General features: G+C 40.4%; 1 protein-coding gene across 3 annotated transcripts in view; it reads right to left on the bottom strand.

Annotated features, from left to right (window-relative positions):
- Window positions 1-15,865, bottom strand: part of LOC132385977 (zinc-binding protein A33-like) — a 51,512-nt gene that overhangs the window by 27,047 nt on the left and 8,600 nt on the right. For all 3 annotated transcript variants that reach the window (XM_059958208.1, XM_059958210.1, XM_059958209.1), the window contains exon 6: window positions 1,239-9,240. In XM_059958208.1, the coding sequence (XP_059814191.1) occupies window positions 8,690-9,240 (551 nt within the window). In that variant the 3' untranslated portion in view covers window positions 1,239-8,689. The remainder of the gene's footprint in view (window positions 1-1,238; window positions 9,241-15,865) is intronic.

The raw sequence follows: 15,865 nt of genomic DNA, 5'->3' as shown, positions 1-15,865 counted from the left end.
ATTTGATAAAGTTACACGCAGTAGGCTTATTCATAAAGTCAGAAGGCATGGGAACCAGGAATGTTTGACCAGGTGGATTCAGAATTGGCTTGCCTGCAGAAAGCAGAGAGTTCTGGTGGAGGGAGTACATTTGGATTGGAGGGTTGTGACTAGTGGTATCCCACAAGGGTCAGTTCTGGGACCCCTACTTTTTGTGATTTTTATTAACGACCTGGATGTGGGGGTAGAAGAATGGGTTGGCAAGTTTGTAGAAGACACAAAGATTGGTGGTGTTGTGGATAATGAAGAGGATTGTCAAAGATTGCAGAGAGACATTGATAGGATGCAGGAGTGGAGTGGGCTGAGAATTGGCAGATGGAGTTCAACCCAGAGAAGTGTGAGGTGGTACACTTTGGAAGGACAAACTCCAAGGCAGAGTACAAAGTAAATGGCAGGATACTTCGCAGTGCAGAGGAGCAGAGGGATCTGGGGCTACATGTACACAGATCCCTGAAAGTTGCATCACAGGTAGACAAAGTAGTTAAGAAAGCTTATGCGGTGTTAGCTTTCATAACTCGAGGGATTGAGTTTAAAAGTCGCGATGTAATGATGCAGCTCTGTAAAACTCTGGTTGGGCCACAGGGAGTACTCTGTCCAGTTCTGGTCACCTCACTATAAGAAGGTTGTGGAAGCACTGGAAAGGGTACAGAGGAGATTTACCAGAATGCTGCCTGGTTTAGAGAGTATGGATTATGATCAGAGATTAAGGGAGCTAAGGCTTTACTCTCTGGAGAGAAGGAGGATGAGAGGAGAAATGATAGAGGTATAGTTGATATTAAGGGGAATAGACAGAGTGGACAGCCAGCGCCTCTTCCCCAGGGCACCACTGCTCAATACAAGAGGACATGGCTTTAAGGTAAGGGGAGGGAAGTTCAAGGGGGATATTAGAGGAAGATTTTATACTCAGAGAGTGGTTGGTGCGTGGAATGAACTGCCCGAGTCACTGGTGGAGGCAGATACACCGGTGAAGTTTAAGAGACTACTAGACAGATATATGGAGGAATTTAAGCTTAGGGAGGCAGAGTTTAAGGGTCGGCACAACATTGTGGGCCGAAGGGCCTGTACTGTGTTGTATTGTTCTGTTTTCTCTCTATTTCTCGCTGGAATCTCTCTTTTAGTTTAATTGTTTATTGAAGGCACGACACAGTCCAGAAAACGTAATGCATTACATTTTCCTCCATTTTGCTTTGATACCTTACCCCGAAACAACACCACAACGTCATCAGTGGGGCCTTCTGGGAGTTGTAGTCATTGGACCTCGCTCGCTCCCTGTCAAAGCATGTTTCGTCAGCCACCACAGACGGCACCGAAACAGACCCACCGGGGCGCGAAGGGGAATCACACCCGTCCTTGTGGGCGCCGAGGCCGGCGACACCGACAGAAGCGACTCGCTGATATCCGCCATGGCGATGGAGCGGAAGAGGAGGGGCTGGTCATGGGCCGATTTCCTTCAGCCTATCGTAGCTCAGACTTAACACTGACCCCTGCTGTCATTGGCTGCAGTGCCTGTCGCTCAAATGAGAACTCGGAAGGTGATTAGTTTATGTGAACGTCAGTCAGCCTTCCAGTCTTTATGAGTTTGGATTTGGCTTTATAACGGGACAGGAAGCAAATTGGGAGAAATGTGAGTTTTTATGTGATGGTGCATCAGTCTCCGAGTTACATTATTAACAATAAAAGGGCAAAGGCCGTGGTGAGGAAGTAGGTGATTTATTGGAGGTTATATGAAGGGATATCAAACTTGGAATTGTTTGGGATATGATTTAGAAAATGGGATTTGTGGGGATCATAATATTCCAGTGTTGATTATTGAGGGCAAAATGATTGTTACTGAAACATGGAAGGTTGTGTTACTGGCTGGGTCATTTGCAGAGATTCATAATCAGGATAATTTAAGTGAAGAAGTTAAACAATATAGGGATCTGTTTTTCAGTGAATACCCTGATGTGCTGGAAGTCAGCTGCAGCAATGATAGTATCACTGATGGAGAGATTTGTTTGTATGAATTTAAGAAGTCTATTAATAATGCAGGTCAGGTGTCTCCAGGAAAGAGTGATATTTGAAATTGTAATTGTATATAATTCGCATTTGTAAAATATTAAATATTTGAATTGTGCATCTACTTTCCTCATGGAAAATGGAAATAGTAGTGCCTGAAAACCTGGCAGATCCCCATTTGATCCTTCTAGTTAAGGGCCTATAGTGAAAGTCTCATTTATGTAAACTTATGGAATGTATGGTAATCAAGCGCTTGAGTTATATTTTGGAAAGAGTGGTGATAAAGTGTTTTATTAGAGTGGATTTTGGAAGTGTGAAATGACATTAGATTCAGTTTTAGGTTTGGAAGATGATATTCGGAAAGCACAATTAAATAAAGATGTTGTAATAGCAGTATTTCTTGAGACTGAAAAGGGAAATAATATGGAAGAAAGGACTTTTGATTAAATTAGGAGTAAGGGGGACATTGTATAATTTTTCTGAGTTTTTTTTTTGTATGGACTGTCCAAGTAAAGGTCGGCATGTTTGTGTCTATGAGATAGAGAATGGAATCCCACAAGGCAGTATTTGTAGCCATTCATTATTTAATATTATGATTAATGATATTTTCTCTGAGATGGGAAAATGGGATTCCCTGGGTAAATCACAATATACAGATGACTTAGCTTTATGGATTTGAGGTATTAACTGCAATTTACAATTAATGGATCAAACAGTGGGCAGATTGATGAGGATTGTAAGCTTTCAGTCGTTAAAACACATTACGTGGTTTACAAACAGCATTAATAGACTTGCAGTTGATTTTACCTTATAGGATTAATGTCTTGAGGAAGTGTCAGTGGTAAGATTTCTCAGTATGTGGATGGATAATAAGCTGACGGGGAAGCAACTATCAGTAAAATAATTGATAAATGTAAAGGAGCTTTAAATCTCCTCAGACATCTATGTGGGTATTCTTGGGTGCAACATGAAAATCTTTGTTTACCAATTATATTTGTTTAATTTGATCTGTTCTTGATTATGTCTGTGTGGCTTGTGGATCAGCTTCATCTTCAAATTAAAAGTGTTTGTATGTGATACAATTACAGACTTTTAGATTGTGTTCTGGTGCGGTAATGTTGTCTCCTGTTTTGGCTTTACTGATTGCAATGGGACAATTGCCCTCAAAGATTCAAGTTGATGTCAACATACTGGATTAATTTGCGGGTCAAGGAAATGATCATCCTGTTAAAGGTGCGCTGGAGGACGGTTGGGGACATCACTAGAAGAGTGTTTTTTGTTTTGGGTGGCTGGGTTCTTTCCACGCTGGGAATACGGGTGTATTTGATGATACAGTATGTCCCACTGTAGCTTTCTCTGTAACCCCACATTGTTTTTTCCAATGACTTCAGGTGATTTTAGTTTTTACACGATCGGATTCAGTTCTGCCTGAGAGTCTGTTGGTCATCAGTTTATTAATGAAAGTTATTATCATACAGTAACCATTTTTACAGATGAATCAAAAGATAATTTAATTGGGGATGTTGGTGTGGCTGTTTTTGTGTGCCTGAATTGCAGGTAATGATAAAGAAATGACTTATAGCCATTTATCAGCACAGAAGGCAGAATTCTTTGCCAACAGTTTAGGCTTACAGTGGATGGAAGAAAGTGGTCCTTATAATTTGCTCAGAATACATTTCGGTTTTGATGAGTCTTAAACAGGTCATTCTGGCAGTAGGTCACATTGACTGTTGGAAACTTGTCAAACGGTATTTCATATATAAAGTTTGATTTATATGTCTGCACATTATGGGGCCTGCATATCACACTGTTGAGGTAAATGATGATTTTGATTGTTTAGCTCCAAAAGCTGTTAAATGTTAAGCTGTGGATATAGACCTTCCACTTAGCAAATTAGAAGCTATAGGGTTGGTAGTGTTAAGAATTAGGGGCTTATGGCAAGACGTAGGATAATGGACGTAAAGACAGACACCTTTCCAGAATACATAAACCTGTTGGGTTTATAGAAGAAGGGCTTAAAACAAGTGAAGGAATGATATTCACATGACAGAAATATCCACACTATGCTTAATTACGCCTTGTAACTAATTGGAAAACTTCATTCTGTGTCGTGTACATTTTGTCATTATGAAACCGTCGAAACACATACTACTTCAATGTGAAGCGTACAAGGCTGAAGAAAAATCAAATGCAGTCTTAAGTACAATCTTTGCGAGGGTAGATAGTTTTCAAATAAAAGCTATTAAATTATGGGACTGACTTTAAATCAATTCACAGTTTGAGCTGGAAAAGGCACGTAATAATTGTGTTAAACGTAAGGAAATGACATAAAGGGTAGCAAAGATGAGTGGGCTGTTGGATTACTGGGATGCTCTTTTTATTTATTTATTAAATTTTTAGAAAATTACAAAGAATAAATGTAATGAAAAATTAGTAAGAAAAAGAAAAATAATATTAATCCTCCTCCCCCTCCCCACCTTAACCCTTATCTAAAGAAAGAAATAAGGAAGAAAAAGATTGCCTCGATATTGGAGGATACCCACATGCTCCATGGAGTTCAAAATAATATTTATATGTATTCTTACTTTCCCCAATTACATTATAATTTTATCTTCAAAGGACCTCTATATTTAATCCCATGTTTTGTAGGTATGGGAGCCAAATTTTGAAAAATATATCATATTCATTTCTTAGATTATATGTAATTTTTTCAAGTGGAATACAACAATATATTTCATTATTCCAATGATCCATAGTTAAATATAACTCAGATTTCCAAGTAATTGCGATAACTTTTTTAGCTACTTCCAATGCAATATTTTTCAATTTTTTCTGATACTTATTCAATTTAATTTTCGGTATTGTCCTTTCAATATCTCCTAATAAAAATAATATTGGACTATTTGGGAGTTGAACTCCAGTACTTTGTTCCAATAAAAGTCAGATATATTGAAAATGGTTGAATTTTAAAACAAGACCAAGTAGAATGTAAAAAAGTACCAATTTCTTGATTACATCGAAAGCATTGGTCAGACATATTTGAATTTAATCTATTTATTTTCTGTGGTGTTATATATAATTGATGTAAAAATTATATTGTATTAATCTAATTTGAACATTTATTGTATTTATCATACTATCAGAACATAATCTTGACCAACTTTTTCCAACAATTTTAAAATTCAAATCAGTTTCCCATTTTTGTCTTGATTTATGAATTCCAGATTCAGTCTGTTTTTGAATCAAATTGTACATACAAGATGTATTTTTTTAAATTTTTCCTTTTTGAATTAATATTTCTATTTCACTAAGTTTTGGCATCAACATTGTTTGACCCAGCTTTTCTCGTAAATTGTCCTTTAATTGAAAATAAGAGAAAAGAGTGTTGTTTAATATTTTATATTTATTTTTTCATTGATCAAACGACATCAATATACCTCCTTCAAAACAATTACGTATATATTTAATCCCCTTTTGGAACCAATTATGTAAAAGTTTATTATCCATTGTAAAAGGAATAAGCCTATTTTGAATTAAAGTTTGCTAATAAAGATTTCTTTATCTTATCGTCCATATTTACCTTATTCCATAAATCAATCAAGAGTCTTAATATAGGAGATTCTTTTTTTTCCCATATCAATTTGGATTCCCATTTGTATGTAAAATCTTCTGGTATGTTTTCTCCTATCTTATCTAATTTTATTCTAATCCATGCCGGGTTTTTTTTTCATCAAAAAAAGATGCAATAAATCTAAGTTGATTTCCTTTATCATAATTCTTAAAATTTGGAAGTTGTAACCCTCCTAAATCAAATTTACATCTCAATTTTTCCAATGATATTCTTGACATCTTTCCTTTCCAAAGAAATTTCCTTACATATTTATTTAGTTCTTGAAAAAACTTCTGCGGTAATTGTATTGGTAAAGTTTGGAATAAATATTGCAATCTATGGAATATATTCATTTTTACAGCATTAACTCTACCTATTAATGTTATTGGTAACATCATCCATTTATCAAGATCCTCTTTTATTTTTTTTAATAATGGCAAATAATTTTGTTTATATAAATTTTTACATCATTGTCAACTCTGATACCTAAATATTTTATCCCATTTATTGACCATCGAAATTGAGTTACTAATCGACATTGATTATAATTGGTAAGGGGTAAAATTTCACTTTTATCCCAATTTAATTTATACCCTGATACTTTCCCGTATTCTTCCAATTTAAAAGATAATCTTTGCAAAGATTGTAATAGGTTTGTAAAATAAATCAAAACATCATCAGCAAATAAATTAATTTTATATTCTTCTTGATTAACTCTAAAACCGCCAATATCTGAATCTGTTCTAATTAATTCAGCTAATGGTTCTTTTGCCAATACAAATAAAGCAGGTGATAACGGGCAGCCTTGTCCAGTTGACCTCGTTAAGCAAAATGGTGTTGAAATCTGAGCATTTGTAACTACTTCAGCTTGAGGATGAGTATTTAAGGTTTTAATCCATTGTATAAAAGATTTTCCTCGCTCATATTTTTCCAATACCTTAAACAAAAAAATCCCATTCCAATTTATCAAATGCTTTTTCTGCATCCAAAGCAAATGCCACACTCATTTCCTCTCTTTTTTGTGCCAGATGAATTATACTAAGTAACCAGGTTAGATTATCCATTGATTGTAATAAAATCTGTTTGATCCATATGCATTAATTTTGGTAAATATTTAGATATTCTATTAGATAAAATTTTTGCTATTATCTTATAATCTGTATTCAACAAAGAAATAGGCCTATATGATGTTGGTTTTAGAGGATCTCTTTTTTTGGCAATACAGTTATGATCGCTGTTAAAAAAGATTGTGGGAGTTTATGCATTCTTTCCACTTGGTATATTAATTCCATAAAGGGAGGAATTAATATGTCTAATTTTTTAATAAAATTCAGGAGGAAAACCATCTTCTTCTGGGGATTTGTTACTCTCAAGTGATCCTAAAGCTTCTTCAACCTCTTTTAATGTAAAGGGCATATCTAATCCTTTCTGTTCTTCCAAATTAAATTTTGGAAGGGTTATTTGTGATAAAAATTTATCCATCTCAGTAATCTTATTTTGTGATTCTGATTGATATAGTTCAGTATATAAAAAAAATAAAGTTTCATTAATTTCTAAAGGTTTATCAGCAACCTTATTTACACTTGTTCTAATTGCATTTATTGTTTTAAAAGCCTGTTCTGTTTTCAACTGCCAAGCAAGAATTTTATGTGATCTTTCACCTAATTCGTAATATTTCTGTTTAGTTCTCATAATTACTTTTTCTGTACGATATGTCTGGAGTGTATTATATTGTAGTTTTTTATTAACAAGTTGTCTTTGTTTTTGTTCTGTCATATATCTTTGAGATTCTTTTTCTAACTTTATGATATCTTTTCCCAATTTTCCTTCTTAATTTTAGATGTATAACTTATAATCTGACCCCTTAAATATGCTTTCATCGCTTCCTATAATACAATTTTACCCTCAACTGAATGTAAATTTGTATCCAAAAAAAATTGAATCTGTTTTTTCATAAAATCACAAAAATCTTGACGTTTTAATAAAATTGTATTTAATCTCCATCTAAGCTTTATGTCTATTTGAATAAAATGAATAATCTCTTTCTCTTGGATTAATTTTCCTCCATATATCAATCAGGTTTAAATCTTTCATTAATGATAAAGTTAGTTTTATTACTTTTAATTTTGTAACAACTTTAGTTGACCTATCCAAAACTGGATCTAAACAAAAATTAAAATCTCCGCCTATTAATATTTTATCATTTGCGTCAGCCAAGTTCAAAAAATCTCCTTGTATGAATTTTGCATCATTTTCATTTGGTGCATAAATGTTCATAAAATTCCATAATTCTGAAAAAATTTGACAATGTATAATCACATATCTCCCCACAGGTAAAGATTTATTAACCGAAATTGCAACTCCTCTCGATTTTGAATTAAATGAAGTTGCTATAACATTGCCAACCCAATCTCTCTTTAATTTCTTATGCCTGTGAACTTACTGAACACATCCTTGCCAGAAAAAAAAGCTTATCCCAATCCACTCTTCCTGGATCCTTTTTCATTTCCACAAAATTGGCCGTTCTCCAATTTTACCAGAACTTTGAGCTGCCAGTTCTGCCCCTCACTAATAGCAGTCATGTCGTTATCCCACGTGTCAACCCAAGCCCTAAACTCATCTGTTTTACCGACAATACTCCGTGCATTGAAATAGATGTACCTGAGAATATGTATATCATCCGCTTTTTTTTTCATTTCCGTTTATACATGCAGTCCTCTCATGTTCCTTATCCTCCTGCACCTCACTATCTGCTCTAACACTCTGGTTCCCCTCCCTCTGCAAATCTGGATTAAATTCCCCGGAGCAGCACTGGCAAATCTACCCGCAAGAATTTTATTCCTCCCCTCCCCCCCGCCCAGTTTAGGGGCAAACCGTCCCGTCGGAACAGGCCCCACCTTCCCGGGAACAAAGCCCAATTGACCAGAAACATGAAGCCCTCCCTCCTGCACCATCCCCTGAGCCACGTATTTAGCTGCACTCTCCGCACATTTATATTTACAGGGACTTTACTCCTGACGCCGGTCCCGGGACCCGACCCGTTTACAGACCCGGAGCGGAACCGGAGCAGATTCTCAGCCACTGGTTCACATCCCCGGATGCGAGGAAAGGATAAAGTTTCCCCGTGAATTTATTCCCAGTGAAGGTGTGGAGATGGGACTTGGTCTCCGCGTTGTAAAATGAAACTGTCCCGGACTCGTAACTGAGATAAACTCCCACCCTCCCGGGGATGGGACGGGCAGCGAGACGGGACTCGGGGGAGGGGCGACCGGACACGTCATAATCCCGATATAACACGTCATAACTCCGCCTGATGACCCAGAATCCGGTCTCCGGACTCAGACTGACCCATCCCTTCCTCTCCACAGACTCTGCGGCGACTCCCAGACCCCAGAACCGATTCCCCGTCACCTCCACCTCCCAGTAATGTCTCCCCGATGGGAATCCCTCCGATCCCAGCACACAAGGCCGGTCTGTGAATCTCTTCCCGGTGTCAGGGAGATTCCTCCGGGTCCCGGTCCATCTCACACTCTTCCGATCCCCAGACACCTCGAGCCACGGACTCGCCGTTTCCACATCCAGGGTGACAGAGACTGGGGGGAGAAGCAGAGAATTAGAGAGTCCCCGGGGATCGGGGGGAGACTCGGACAGCGCGGCCCCGGGGATCGGGGGAGACTCTGTCCTAAATGGACATCCCTATAGTCGGAGGCTGTGCTCACCGTTCTCGACCCACCCACATCCTCCCAACATCAACTCTCTCCAGACAGGTGTCAGAGAGATCTGGCGAGACCCTTCATCAGGACCTGTGCAGCTTGGATTACCAGCATCTGTAGATTTTCTTGTGTTAGATTTTTAAAGCAGGAGTTATTTTATCATGAGCTGATCCATTTTCCCATTCTCCCATTTAGTCCCACTCTCCCACCCTCTCACCATGACCTTTGATGCCCTGTCTACTCACATACCTATCAATCTCTGTCTTAAATACACACAATGACTTGGCTTCCACTGCCGCAAGAAATACACAGATTCACCACCCTCTGGCTAAAAAAAATTCTTTGCATCTCCGTTCTGAATGGGCGCCCTTCAATCCTTAAGTCATGCTCTCGTACTAGACTCCCCCACCATGGGAAACAACTTTGCCATATCCACTCTGTCCATGCCTTTTAACATCCGAAATGCTTCTGTGAGGTTCCCCTCATTCTTCTAAACTCCACGGAGTACAGTCCAAGAGCGGTCAAACATTCCTCACATGTTAACCCTCTCATTCCCGGAATCATTCTCGTGAATCTTCTCTGAACCCTCTCCAATGTCAGCACATCCTTTCATAAATAAGGAGCCCAAAACTGCACACAGTATTCCAAGTGAGGTCTTACCAGTTCCTTATAGAGCCTCAACAACACATCCCTGCTCTTATTTTCTATTCCTCTAGAAATGAATGCCAATATTGCATTCATCTTCTTCACCACCGACTCAACCTGGAGGTTAACCTTAAGGGTATCCTGCACGAGCACTTCCAAGTACAATTGCATCTCAGAATTTTGAATTCTCTCTCCATTTCAATAATAGTCAGCCCGTTTATTTCTTCTACCAACGTGCATGACCATACACTTTTAAACATTGTATTTCATTTGCCACTTCTTTGACCATTCTCCCAATCTATCCAAGTCTCTCTGCAGACTCTCTGTTTCCTCAGCACTACCGTCCCCTCCGCTTATCTTTGTATCATCAGCAAACTTAGCCACAAAGCCATCTATTTCATAATCCAAATCGTTGATATACAATGTAAAAAGAAGTGGCCCCAACATGGAGCCCTGTGGAACACCACTGGTAACTGGCAGACAACCAGAATGGGATCCTTTAACCCACTCTCTGTTTCCTGCCAATCAGCCAACGCTCTATTCACATAAGTAAATTTCCCATAATTCCATGGGCTCTTATCTTGTTTAGCAACTTCATGTGTGGCACCTTGTCAAAAGCCTTCTGAAAATCCAAATACACAACATCCACTGCATCTCCCTTGTCTAGCCTACTTGTAATCTCCTCAAAAGATTTCAATGGGTTTGTCAGGCAGGATTTTCCTTTAAGGCAACCATGCTGAGTTTGGCCTATCTTGTCATATGCGTCCAGGTACTCCGTAACCTCATTCTTGACAATTGACTCCAGAAACTTTACAACCATTTCTCAATCTAACAGGTCTATAATTTACTTTTTGCTTCCTTGCCCCTTTCTTAAATACCAGAGTGGCATTTACAATCTTCCACTCCTCCGGAACCATGCCAGAATCTATTGACTTTTGAAAGATCATTGCTAATGTCTCCGCGATCTCCACAGCTACTTCCTTCAAAACACAAGTGTGCATTCCGTCTGGTCCTGGAGATTTATCTACCCTGAGACTATTCAGCTTCCTGAGTACTTTCTCTGTCGTAATTGTGACTGCGCACACTTCTCTTCCCTGACACCCTTGAGTGTCCGGTATACTGCTGATATCTTCCTCAGTGAGGACTGATGCAAATACTCGTTCAGTTCCTCAGCCATCTCCTTATCTCCCATTACAATTTCTCCAGCATCATTTTCTATCTGTCTAATATCCACTCTCAACCGTTTTTTATTCTTTATATACTTGACAAAGCTTTTAGTATCTTCTTTGATATAATTTGCAAGCTTCCTTTCATAGTTCATCTTTTCCCTCTTAATGGCCTTCTTAGTTTCCTTTTGTAAGCTTTTAAAATCTTCCCAATCCTCTGTCTTCCCACTAATTTTTGCTTCTTTGAATGCCCTCTCCTTTGCTTTTACTTTGGCTTTGACTTCTCTTGTCAGCCACTTTGGCTTTGACTTCTCTTTTTCCATTTGAAAAATTCTTCTTTTTTGGAATATATCTGTCTTGCACATTCCTCACTCCTCACATAAACTCCAGCCACTGCTGCTAGGCCGTCCTTCCCTCTAATGTCCCTTTCAAGTCAAATTTGGCCAGTTCCTCTCTCGTGCCACTGTAATTTCCTTTACTCTACTGCAATACCGACACATCGGATTTCGGCTTCTCTTTCTCAAATTTCACAGTGAACTCAATCATGTTACGATCACTGCCTCCTAACGGTTCCTTCACCTCAATCTCTCTAATCACCTCTGGGTCATTACACAATATCCAATCCAGTATCTCTGATCCCCTAGTGGGCTCAACAACAAGCTGTTCTGAAAAGCCATCTCGTAGACATTCTACAAATTCTCTCTCTTGAGATCCAGTGTCGACCTGATTTTCCCAATCCACTCGCATGTTAAAATCCCCACAATTATCATAACACTGCCCTTCTGGCAAGCCTTTTCTATTTTCTGTTGTAATTTGTAATCCACATCACTGCAGCTGTTAGGAGGCCTGTAGATAACTGCCATCAGGGTCCTTTTACCCCGGCGATTTCTTAGCTCAACCCAGAAAGATTCTGCACTTCCGATCCTATGTCACCTCTTTCTAATGATTTAATATCATTTCATACCAATAAAGCCACGCCACCCCCTCTGCCTACCTGCCTATCCTTCCGATACACCGTGTATCCTTGGACGTTTAGCTCTCACAGCCATGCATCCTTTAGCCACGTCTCAGTGATGGCCACAAAATTATACCTGCCAATCTGTAGCTGTACGACAAGATCATCCACCTTATGCCTTATGCTGTGTGTATTTAAGTATAACACCTTAAGTCCAGTATTTGGTCAGTTTTGCTTTGATTGCACTGCAACTCATCCCAGTGGCTGCAAATTTGCCCCATCACCTGCCTGTCCTTCCTGACATCTTTACTGCTCACTATCTTAGATTTATAGATTCCCTCTCCTCCGCTCTATCATTCCGGTTTACCATCCCCCTGCCAAATTAGTTTAAACCCTCCCTAACAGCTCTATTAAACATTCCCGCGATGATATTGATCCCCTTCGGGTTCAGGGGTAACCCGTCCTTTTTGAATAAGTAGTACTTCCCCCGAAAGAGATCCCAATGATCCAAGAATCTGAAGCCCTGCCCCCTGCACCAGTCTCTGCCTGATCCTACTATTCTTGCCCTCGCTAGCACGTGGCACAGGTAGCAATCCTGAGGTTACTACCCTGGAGGTCCTGCTTCTCAGCTTCATTCCTAACTCCCGGAAATCTCTCTTCAGGACCTCCTCCCTTTTCCTCTCTATGTCATTGGTACCAACATGTACCAAGACAGCTGGCTGCTCACCCTCTCCCTTCAGAATATTCTGGACCAGATCCGAGACATCCCGTACCCTGGCACCTGGGAGGCAGCACACCATGTGGGTATCTCTGCCAGGCGCACAGAATCTCCTGTCTGTTCCACTGACTATGGAATCCCCTATGACTACCGCATTCCTCTTCTCCCTCCTTCCCTCCTGCACAACAGCGCCAGGCTCAGTGCCAGAGACCCGGTCACCGTAGCCGTCCCCTGTCAGGTCATCCCCCTCATCAGCGTCCAAAACGATATACTTGTTGCTGAGGGGGGCAGCCACAGGGGTGCTCTCCACTATCTGGGCATTTCCCTTCCCTCTCCTGACAGTCACCCAGTTTTCTGACCCCTGTAGCCTAGGGATAACTACCGCCCTGTAGCTCCTGTCTATCACCTCTTCATTTTCTCTAATAAGCAGTAGGTCATCAAGCTGCAGCTCCAGATCCCTAACACGGTCTCCGAGGAGCTGAATCTCGGTTCACCTGGTGCAGATGTGGCTATCAGGGAGGCTGGAGGTCTTCCAGGATTCCCACATCTGACACCCTGAACAAAGCACAGACCCTGCAGACATGCTACCTAATTCTACAGGAATGACACAAAGAAAGATGGGTCTACTCACCCACTTACTTCACCAAGCACACGGACTTTTTAAACGGTTAACTAATGTGCCCTGCTGTTCCCCCGTCCGTCCAGGCCGATTTGCCAAGGGGAGAAAAAGAGTCGGTTCCTCGCTCTCAGCTCTTCCCGTTACCGCCTAAGCCCGTTGAGCCAAAGCCCTACACTCTGCTGCCACCCACTCCGCTGCCCGCTGTATAGGGTGGTCATCTTTTTAAACTCTCCGCGCTGTCCTGTGCAGTCTCGCCGTTCTTGTACACAAAGTTTTTTTTTTACACTGTCTTCCTTCAGAATTTAGCTCCCACGCCGCCCTTCTTGTCCCAATCTAAAAAAACACCTTCAGTCCTGTATTCATCAGCCTATTCCACACTGTCCACATGAACTTAAGCAAGGCCTTTGATGTCGATGACAGACCACACTTGGAGTATTGTCTGCTTTTCCGGTTCCCGAATATGGGGAGGATGTCATTACACTGGACAGGAGGCTTCAGGAGGATGTTACCAGGACTGGGGGCTTGGGTTAAAATCAGAGAGTGGGTAAGCTTGGGCTATTCAGCTGTAGTGTAGGATGTTCAGGTATGACCCCTTATGGAGGGAAATAATTCTAAGGAGCTTAAATAACGTTCTTTTTCCAAGAAATGGGAGTACAGAACCAGAGGCCTCAGATTGAAAGTGAGATGGGAAATCGGGTAACATTCTAAGAGAGGGAGGTTGGTGAACGGAATTTTCCCTCAGACGCTGTAGAAACAGGTAAAAAATAACATATTTTAAAATAAATACACAGATGGGAAATGGTTAGAGGGATGGGGGGTGTGGCAAATACACACAAATGGACCATGCTCAAGAAGACATCTTAGTCTTGCAAATTGATGAAGTGGGCCGTGAGTTCAACATCCATCAAACCCTCCGAGATCATCCTCCTGAGGAATCTCACCCCTAAGTCTGTCTGTGAAGTGTTGATGTGACGTCACGTCAGAGGGCAGCTCAGTGACACAGAACAGACAGACTGGGTAAGGACGGCAGATTTCAATCCTAAATGGGAATTTGTGCCTATTTCTGTGGCCGTGTGTCACACTCTGTTAGTGTGTGTGTGTGTGTGTGTGTGTGTGTGTGTGTGTGTGTGTGTGTTGATTGTGGTAAATATCCGTGTGGAGTGTATACACATTGAAGGAGAGTGTGCACATTGAAGAATTTGTATGTTTCAGTGTGTCATCACATGTCTGGTGTGTGTTGACAATGAGTCACACGTGATTGAGTTGTTTAAATGAATAAATGACTGTCTCTGAAGAGACTGGTTTCCAGGTTACTGAGGGAAATAACAACGTACATTGCTGAGGCTCTGACTACAATCTGCCAGTCCTTCCTGTGTATGTGTGTGAGGGAGCTTTGCCAGGCCGGTTATGCTGTGTGTGCTTCTCCCGAGATGAAATCTTGACTCATGTCAATGCTTGTTGGTGTGTCCGAGCTGATTCTCACAATGCTTCAATGAAGTGGTCTGATCACCATAAAACATAGGAGCAGAATTAGGCCATTTTCCTATCGAGTCTGCTCCGCCATTCAATAATTGATGATCCTTTTTTTCCCTCCTCAGCCCCACTACCTGGTCTTCTCCCCGTAACCTTTGATGCTGTGTCCAATCTAGAACCTATCAAGCTCTGCCTTAAATACACCCAACAGGTTCCACAAATTCACTAGCTGCTGGCACAAATTTCTCCGCATGTTTTAAATAGATTCCCCCTCTGTCTTGAGGCTGTGCCCTCTTGTCCTAAACTCCACCACCATGGGAAACATCCCTTCCACATCTACTCTGTCTGAGACTTTCAACATTCGAAAGGTTTCTAGGAATTTCAACATTTGAAAGGTTTCAATGAGATTCCCCCTCATCTTTCTAAATTCCAGCGAGTGCAGACACAGAGCTATCAAACGTTCCTCGTATGATAACCCTTTCATTCCTGGAATCATCCTTATGAAATGAACCTTCTGCAATGCCAGCACATCTTTTCTTAGACGAGGAGCCCAAAATTGTTCACAATACTCAAGGTGAGTCTTCACCAGTGCCTTATAAATCCTCAGCATCACATCCCTGCTCTTGAAATGAATGCTATTTAAACCGATTGAATTCAATGCTAACATTGGATTTGCCTTCCTCACCAGTGACTCTACCTTCAAGTTAACCTTTAGGGAGTTCTGCAGAATGACTGCTGAATCCAATTTCGGCTCAGATTTTTTGATTTTCTCCCCATTTGAAAAAAAAATCTGCACATTATTTCTACGACCAAAGTGCAGGACCATGTATTTTCCAACATTGTATATAATTTGCCAATTTCTTTCCCATTCTCCTCATCCAAGTCCTTGTCCAGCCTAACTGTTTCCTCAACACTACCGGCCCCTCCGC

Source organism: Hypanus sabinus (genome assembly GCF_030144855.1).
Source record: "Hypanus sabinus isolate sHypSab1 chromosome X2 unlocalized genomic scaffold, sHypSab1.hap1 SUPER_X2_unloc_8, whole genome shotgun sequence".
In the NCBI taxonomy this organism is placed as follows: domain Eukaryota; kingdom Metazoa; phylum Chordata; class Chondrichthyes; order Myliobatiformes; family Dasyatidae; genus Hypanus; species Hypanus sabinus.
The sequence above is the reverse complement of the archived record's forward strand: the minus strand, read 5'-3'. Positions and strand labels throughout refer to the sequence as shown.